This window comes from Limanda limanda, chromosome 10 (assembly GCF_963576545.1).
Source record: "Limanda limanda chromosome 10, fLimLim1.1, whole genome shotgun sequence".
Lineage (NCBI taxonomy): Eukaryota > Metazoa > Chordata > Actinopteri > Pleuronectiformes > Pleuronectidae > Limanda > Limanda limanda.
Window position 1 is genome coordinate 12,376,791 of NC_083645.1, and position 9,405 is coordinate 12,386,195.

A 9,405-nucleotide genomic window follows, 5' to 3' on the forward strand; every position below is an offset into this window, starting at 1 on the left:
CTGAATGTCTTCAGTCCAAAACACTATAGAAAAAATAACAGTTGTAATTCTCATCTCTCTATAAATATTTACCATCATTACGTTATATAAAACAATCATATACTATTATATATTTTTGATTAATTTGTAATCCATTATTTTATGTATTGTATTTAATCTCATTGATTGTATAAATCATATATTGTTTTCTAATAATTTCTGTATTTATAGCTTTTAAATTTTTTTGTAAAAATACAATGTTTATTTCATATCTGAATCGTGATTATCATTTATTACTGCATCGCTAATTCCTTGATTCCAATTCCACCTACCATAATCGAGTGTTTTCCTTGAAGCTACATTTGATCCTATATTTATCTTGTTGATTGTTTTAATTGCACCATTATACTTGAACATCCATTTATCAAATATGGGCTCAAGGCTGTTGGTGGTTTATAGTGGTATGTTCTGAAATGTGTCCTTTTCAATAAACACATTTTACTAATGCATTTATAAAAATAGGCTATATAGTTTAAGACAATCACATAAGTAACACAACAACCAGTGTTTAAGATTTTATGCATATTCAATTTTATTAAGAACACACCCTCAGATATCTGGCGCATTCAGCCTACTGAAAAAGTAAACACAAACACTTGGAATATGCACATTAATGACAAAACCTTCCTCCTGACATACAAAAACACAGGGAGAGAGAGAGAGAGAAGAAAAAAGCAGGTGAAATTTCTGAAGGAAGCTCCAGCCCGCAGAGACCCCAAGCTAAAAACCTGACAGCTTCTCTATAGAAAGGATAAATCCTGGACACTTGGCAAACCCCACTCAATGAGGGCACCTCAAGAGCTGAAAGAAACATCCCCAAACGTCTCCAGCCTGTTTGGAAACGTGCACGCTCTTCTTCCAGTGACAAAATAAATATAAATCTGAGGTTGAGAGGGTGAAAGACAGGTGGAAAAAGTAATTTCATTTCAGGCTGTTGAGGCACTCTTGGTTGAGTGGAGCTTCAGTGGCACTGTAAACTAGTTCCGTACACATTCACTTCATTATATTGTAATCAGCAGAAGATATAAGTGCAACATGAAAACCTACACTCTTTCATAGTAACAAAAAAGCACTGTAACAGCTTTATTTGCCAGATGCTTCTCTTGACCACTGGGACCTGTCAGGAAGAATGATTCAATCTCTTTGACAACAGACTGAAGGGACTCCCTGAGAGGAAGAAATGGTCAGGAGAAGCTCTGACTTATGTTATGAAGCAGACAAAGTTTGTCTTGGATAAACGTATTCATCCATGTACAATAAATAAGCTGGTGCTTTGAACACAAAGGGACACTCCTCATAGGCCAGAGGAACTCAAGGGAGAGGGGGATCAGCATTAGTAACAGACACAACAGAACAAAATCATTCCTTTTGATTATGTTTTCTTTTTTTATGGTTAGTTAGCTGAACATCTTTGATAATGGTTGTGTTGTGGTTGGGGAAACTCCCTCTTATTTGGTGTAACAGCACAAAAGTTTATATACCACTTGTTACAAGGGGACATGGCTGAACAGGTACGACACCGACTCGCCGTTGTGAGTTCTACGGATGGCCTCTGCAAGGATCATGGAGATGTCAATGACCTGGAGGTAGAGAAGATGGGAAGTTGTGAGGAAAACTGGACAACTGACAGACCATTGATGCTATATGCAGGTCTTCTACAAAATAAAACAGAAAACCACAACAAAACCATAATAGTCTCGGAAGTTAAGGATTTGCATGTTTAGTTCATAAATCACAACGTCCACTTTTTAAGAAATTAAATGTTTTTGTTTTTACATCAACAAAGACAATCAATCAAACCTAGAAGGCCCATCAGGGAGCAAACCACCACCAAGGCAAACCCCCATTTTCCACTTTCAAAGTAATTAAGGAACATGTCATCTGCTCACTCCTGTATTTTTTTTGGACAACAATGGAGCTCTATCATAGAGTGGAATGCGCAAGTGACATGTTCCTTAATTGCTGGGAATGTGGAAGATGCAGTTATTAGCACCACTAAAGATGTTATGCAATTACAATGTACAACATCGGTGTATCAAACTCCTTGACGTTGGTTACCACCTGCCAATAAACTGAATGAAAAAGAAGATCAGTCACACATTGTCCATTTGTGCCAGATGCTCAAATGTGTTAAAGTGCTTTTAGGTCCATTGTCGATTATTCGTTGTGAATCTTGCTGTTAGCTGCAGTTTCGTTTTTCCTTTTTTATCAGGGGCCAGCATGTAGTTCAGAGATAAACTCTGCTTTGGTTTCACTCCCAATGACACACCCTTCTGAAACTGCATCTCTGACTAAAGTTAAGGTCACAAAGGAGAGCAGTGAAAAACCCAACCTTGAGAAGGCCTACTGTAGCAGCAGCTTGTCTGACCAGCCTGGTTGAAACAAAAGAGCTAAAACCCTGACTATGATCACTCATAAGTCAACGTGGCGAAGAAGAAGAGTGTAATGTGCTTCCTTTGGTTCCGTAACTGACTCTGCTATTGCCTTTCAGCCATAGATATAGAAACTGAATAAAAAAAAATATTATATATATATATATATATATCCCTGACCCTCCCCCATTTAGATGGATCAGCCTCAAAATGTTATGGTAATTGGTACAGTAGTTTTTGCAATCTTGCTACAGACAAGTAATAACTAGTTGTACACTTGCATAAGACAGAAGAAAATATGGTATTCTGACCTGAATTTTGGGACAGTGTTTTATCTTCTCCTCCTGAGGGATCGTATTGGTGACAACCACCGCTTCAAAGCAGGCATTGTTGATACGTGAGATAGCTGGGCCAGAGAAGATGCCATGGGTAAGGATAGCATACACCTTGGTGGCACCGGCAGAAATTAGTCTATATGGGGATAAAAACAGACAAGAATTACATACCTCCCGATCCATGGATATATTGGGGAACAGAGGTCCCTATATGAAATTCAGTTATTGATCTCTTTGTATGTTAGTTTGACACCCAGTCCACAGTAACCACAGTCCTCCACCTGACTGTAGTCAAGTTCTCTCTTATGCTGTAAAGTTCCAAATTTACTTTTTAACAGTAAAAAATAGATGAGGCTTACTTGTCAGCAGCATGGCAGACTGTGCCACATGTGTCTGCCATGTCATCAACTAGAATGGCTACCCGATCCGTCACATCTCCAACGAGAACCATGCGGTCTACCTCGTTGGCTTTTTTCCTCTCCTTGTGAATTAGAGCAAAGTCCACGTTCAGCCGGTCAGCTATAGAGGTGACCCTGCAAGAAGAAAGAGTTATGTCCATGAGTTACAGCTGGTGTGGATAACAAAGTGTATAAAACAGTGAATGTACAAGTTAAATTTGAGCCCCGTCAGAGATAAGTTCAGTCAACAAAAGTTTAACCTTGAGTGAACTAGATGTATTGAGACTAAGCTATGCACAAGGGTGGAAACCTATAGTCAATGGCCCAGCACGCATACCTTTTGGCTCCTCCTGCATCAGGTGAGACGATGACACAATTTTTCCATTCAGGGATGTTCTCCTTGATCCATTTCAGCACCGCTGGCTCTGCATACAAGTTATCAACTGGGATATCAAAGAATCCCTGGAAGAAAGATTAAAACAGATAAATAGACTGGGGTAGGAGGAGCTAAACGTCCACTAGGTGCCTAGCAGGAATAGAAGGCTCCTCTCTCCCTTTGCTGAAATATAAAAGTTAGGCAAGGAGAGTCTAGTTTCTAACATTATCTCCAAAATCAAGAACAAGCTGGTTTAGAACACATACACAAAATATATAACCCTAAGGACTGATTAATGGCAAGATGGTGATGCATTTCTGTTAAGGTCCCATTCTGGGTCGCTCACCTGTATCTGTGAGGCGTGCAAGTCCATGGTGATGATATGGTCGGCGCCTGAGACCGACAACATGTTGGCCACCAACTTGGCAGAGATAGGAGCACGGCTCTACGATGAAAATAGATCTCTTCAGTCACATGGAGTAAGTGAACTGGCAAGCATGGCTAGCTTCTAAAAATAACACTAAACTGAGAGCGTAACAAATCAGTCAATTATATTGCCATACAAATATAACTATAGACCTCAGTGTATTAATGTGACAAATTCCTTTGCATCCATTAATATCGTCACTCAATATTTAACAAAGTAAAAAAACTCCACTGTGTAAATGCTAAACCGATTCAGTCTTTCACTTTATATTTTCCCGCATCATGCCAAGTATATTCAAAGAGCAGAGCAAAAATATAGCAATTACTCTTAACAACATTCCTCTTAATATCAAAAGATCCCTTCTACTTATAAAGATACACATTTAGATTTGTTTTTTAAACATGCAGAGCATTCCAGTCATGCAGCATGATTCAAATGATGTGGGATCGTTCAGGAGAAGCATGAGATGGGAAGTGCAGTTGATTCCTCAGAGCTCACAGAAAGAAGGGAGCGGCAAACAAACGATACAAATAGACCCTGCTGCAGATCTGCATGACATTTGTTTTAAGTCATTCTAATTGACATCCTGTTACTAGCACCGGTTCTCTGCATGCGATGTCATTTCCAAAATTATCTGAAAGAGTTTATATAAAACATACTTTATCGCTCTTGAAACACGAGTTAACTTTGTACACAGACATAAGAACCACAGTGACGACAAGATCAATGACAGTAGATAAGAGCAGAGCAAAAATATAGCAATTATTGTTCATAACATTTGTCATAACATTAAAAGATACAGGTCTTAAACATGCAGGGCATTCCAGTCATGCAGGATGATTCAAATGATGTGGGATCATCCAGGAGAAGCATGAGACGGGAAGTGCAGTCGATTCCTCAGAGCACACAGAACGAAGGGAACGGAAAACAAACGATACAAATAGACCCTGCAGCAGGTCAGCATGACATTTGTTTTAAGTCATTCTAATTGACATCCTGTTACTACCATTCCTCAGAGAACACAGAACGAAGGGAGCGGCAAACAAACAACACAAATAATAAAGCAAATAAGCCTCGTTCAGCTTTTGTTGATAGACATGGGTGCAAGCCAAGCTTCTTGTCATGATGCTGGATGGCAAATGGCATGACAGAAGTAAGTAGACATGTCCCTCACCCCCACCTTGTCCTTCTTGTCCTGCCGGGCGTAGGGGAAGCAGGGGATGACAGCCGTGACCCTGGAGGCCGAGGCGATCTTGCAGGCGTTGATCATGATCAGCAGCTCCATCAGGTTGTCGTTGATCTCGCCACAGCCGCTCTGCACGATGTACACATCCTCCCCACGCACGCTCTCCCCGATCTCCACGCTGCCAGGGCGACAAGCAACACACACAGATCAATGGCAGGCGTGTGCGCGTCAGTCTGGTGTGCAAGGTGCTGGGAACTAATGGACGCTGGCTCATCACGTTGTCCCATCCCAGCTCCTTGCTCGGAATTAGCAGAGCGGCTGTCAGCTAGCATGAAACAACAGCAGGCTAACAACTCACCACGTCTCCTGGTTGCTGAATTTCTTGGTGACGACCTTCCCCAGCTCCAGCCCCAGGCGGTCGGCTATCTTCTGCGACAGGTCCGGATGTGAGCTCCCGCTGAATATTTTGATGTTCGGCATGTTGTCGTTCAGTCCGGGGTGGCGGGCGCTGCCGGCGGAGGGCGAAGAGTCGGCGGTGGCGACTGGGACTCGCTCGACTGTCTCGGAGCTGGAGCTTGTTTCTCTACCTCTCCACCATTACGTTCCCCCACATGTCGTGCGTGCGTGTGGCAGGCTGTCCATCCTCCCCGAGCGGCGCGCACGCTTTCGCTTTACGTCCACGCCGCGGTGACGTCACTCCGCCCCCGAGCATAGATCAGCGGGAGCGCGCTGAGCCACTTTAGCTAATGAGCACAACGAGTAAGCTAAAAATACAAGTAGACAAGATAAAAACAGGTTTTAGCTGCCTCTTATCCTCCGGTTGTACATTTAAATGCCTCTGGTAAATGGTTTATTTTTAAAACATGTTTATTAGCTCTTAAATATGATTAATTAATCCCTTCAGGACCCCAGAGTCTACATGGTGAGATTACGGACTGGCTATAATAAAGTGCAGTGTCTTCCAGAGGTAAGAATGAAACACGCAGGGACAGCACTGCTAATTTAACTCCATCGTGTCTTTTCTGTGAAGACATTTCACAGGTGGACAAAGTAGGAAACAGGTGTTTGCTAATGACATCAACAATCGCTGAGTTTTATTCACCTGTCACAGTGAGCCACCATGCGTAAAACTAGGACTCTGAATCCAAAGCAGCTTAATGATTCTGAATTCCCTTTTAATTCAAATCTGACATCGTCCTACCGAGACACATGGAAATCTCTACCGTGCATAAACTTACAACAGTTAACGTGGCATATTACCTCATGTTTAAGTGGGTTAAATTGTGTGTGTTTTACTCTAGAGTTACATCCACAGACAGTTATATTTTCACTGGATTATCTTCTGTTTGGTTTAGGCCAAGAGGTACACTGGCTGGTACTGGGCTTAGATACAATCCTATTTTCAAATAGCACTCACACAAACAACTCAGAAAATCCCATTTTAAATTTACTTCTCTTTACTGTAAATACCCCCCCAAAAAACTAAAGTGTTTCATTTTGTGAGTCAACGGCAGTTCTTGCCAAAGGTAACAGTAAGATCCTGCTGCAGATCTGCATGACATTTGTTTGAAGTAATTCTAATTGACATGCTGTTACTACCACCGGTTCTCTGCATGCAATGTCATTTCCAAATTCTCTGAAAGAGTTTATATAATATACTTTATTGCTCTTAAAACATGAGTTAACTTTGTACACAGACATAAGACCACAGTGACGACAAGATCATTGACAGTAAATAAAAAACAGGAATGAACAGGGGCACAAAAAGAAACAATGGATTCAGCCATGGCGGACTCATCATGTGAATGAAGCACAGACAAATCCACACAGTTTTGCAAAGAAACAATGACAACCACAGATAATTTTTACTGTAATGTTCAAATGTTCAAGTGTTGATGAAAGAACACTGTCTGACATTTTGGTTTATAAAAATAAACATGTCCCATGCTTTATACTCATAATATACTCTTTAAAATATATGATTTGCTATTAGTGTCTATGTTACATTACTACTATAAATAATTACCTTACAGACATGTTTAATCTTGTCCTTTTTACAAAATACAGAGGTTCGATAAATCTTAATGTTACAAGTAATTCTTTAAAAGTATGTCTTAGTCTCTCAAATATTTTGTATCTTATTATTTACATAACAGTGTAGAATAATACATTTTCCATATTGAATATTATTTGCAAAACATTGACATGTTGCCACCACAGTCTTTCATTCTTGTCTGGTTTTCCACTTTAAAATAGGAACATTTTCTGAACAAACCTTCGATGGTCAAAGTATATGGCCCAGAAAGTAGCGGGAAAGACATGCAGTACAGTGAAGGAGAACACACTGCGTATGGTTATGGAAAGTGCCACATCAATTGCAAAGGAAACACTGTTAAAAGAGAGTGCTTTTCAACACCAAGTATGGCCACTGAAACCAAGGAGAGTGCAACAAAGCTGATATCATAATTACCTTTTCATATTGAAGATTCAATTGTCAGTATAAAATGAAAAGTATTATAAGTGGGCTTTATTTGTTTTTACTGTTCAACTGTGAGTGGAAAAAGGAATTACAGATACAATTTAAGAGATATTTATCATTATTTACAAAACGTGTAACTGGCTGAAAATTGCAGCAGTACTAAAAGATAACATGAAAAAAAGATTACGTACAATTAAATTAATACCATTATTGTTTTATAATGATGATTCAATATGAAACATTAGTAAGTTTGATTTAAATTTAAATTTTCAAATTAATTTCCAAACAGTGAAATCCCTTGATTCACAGATTATTCAGTCAAATGCCATTTGTCAGGGTGGATGATTACAAAACAATATTACAAAAAAAGTTTGACATAAATCCCAAAGGACTGACCAATAAATACATTTAATTTTCAAAATAAATATATAGTTAGTATTTTGTAGCCCTGTTGCCACTATTAAGTTGGTTTCACAGCACTTTCTCTTAACAGTGTGTCCATTATACATGTTAGGCCAGCACAACTATAAAGCCTCTGTGATTAATATCCAGGAATAACAAGAGGATGAGACACAAAGGAGATTTCAGACAAGAAACAGATGTGTTAGTTTTATTAAAATACATAGAAAACTACTTTTGTGTGTTTCTTATATAGTTGCTAGATTGCACAATGTATTACAGCACATAGAAAGCAAATTTGTTATATTGTATCTGAAAACCTGAATAAAAACAAGGGTCTTTTGAAACGTATAAGCTTAAACCTTGAGGAGATGAATTATGTAAAACTGGTGTTGCGGACTCAAGTGAGTTTTTCAGCAGCAGAGTGAATAAAACAATGCTGAATCCAACATTTAAATAGGTAAATTTCAACTTCAGAGCTAATTTCAGAGGTTGTGCAAAGTCCTATAGCGATACGCTTACTCACTTGCAAGTGAATGGCTATGTTTAAAACTATGATTCACAACATGTGGGATGCATGTGAGCTAGTGGTCAGTGAAGGTGTAAAATACACTCTGTGCATTATCAGTGTACAGTGTGGGTATTCCTTCTCTACAGCTGAGTGAGGTAACAAGACTCATTACTGTACAGTGGATAAGACTGTGACTTGGGTCTCTGCTACATTGTCTGCCCTGAACAGGTCTTTCATACCTGCTCTGTTAAAGTGAGAGAATGGGCTTCTGTCAGTCAGTATAGTTTAATACTGTATGACTGACTTGTCTTTCAATGGTTATTTTCCAAGACTGTCACTTTCATTTGTACTCTTGTATCAGTATGCCAGACACTGTTAACATAGCCAACAGAGATCTCCATTTTGTATTACAACAGTTAGATATTTCAACAAACAAACACATCACCATCTAACCAACCAACGCTTCAGACTACGCATTTTACAGAAGTCGCTACTTGACGAGATCTCTGATATATTTTTGTCCAGTGCATACATTTATTTCTGATGATTTGTAATAGTTCTCTTAAATCAGTACATTTCAAATATATTCTTAACCTTTTTTTCTTCACAAAACTTTATTATTTGCTAAGTAGACACAACTCAAATATACATTACATATAAAATATTATACTTTGATGACGTATGTGTAGTGTGAATATTAGTATGAGGTGATTAGCCCTGTGTCACCCAGTCAGTCAAAGGGTTCTTATTCCATTGTGCATTAGTTAGTTGATCCTTATATTTCAAAACAAGATCCACAAGGCTACCTCAGGGCCTGTAAACATGGGATGGAACAGCTGCATTGTAATTTTTACTGAGGATGATCCATTGCACGTCTTATAAA

General features: G+C 39.1%; 1 protein-coding gene across 2 annotated transcripts; it reads right to left on the reverse strand.

Moving 5' to 3' along the window:
* Window positions 1–546: 546 nt before the first annotated feature.
* prps1b (phosphoribosyl pyrophosphate synthetase 1B) lies at window positions 547–5,761 on the reverse strand. 2 transcript variants are annotated; one of them, XM_061079429.1, is made up of 7 exons: window positions 5,492–5,761; window positions 5,128–5,311; window positions 3,867–3,965; window positions 3,482–3,606; window positions 3,106–3,279; window positions 2,723–2,882; window positions 547–1,619 (listed from the first exon to the last, which is right to left on the reverse strand). In XM_061079429.1, the coding sequence occupies exons 1-7, from the start codon at window positions 5,611–5,613 to the stop codon at window positions 1,527–1,529; spliced, it is 957 nt and encodes a 318-aa protein (XP_060935412.1). In that variant the 5' UTR covers window positions 5,614–5,761; the 3' UTR covers window positions 547–1,526. The 2 variants fall into 2 exon arrangements, with proteins under 2 accessions (XP_060935412.1, XP_060935411.1); XM_061079428.1 differs by having other exon boundaries at window positions 5,122–5,311.
* Between the last annotated feature and the right edge of the window lie 3,644 nt (window positions 5,762–9,405).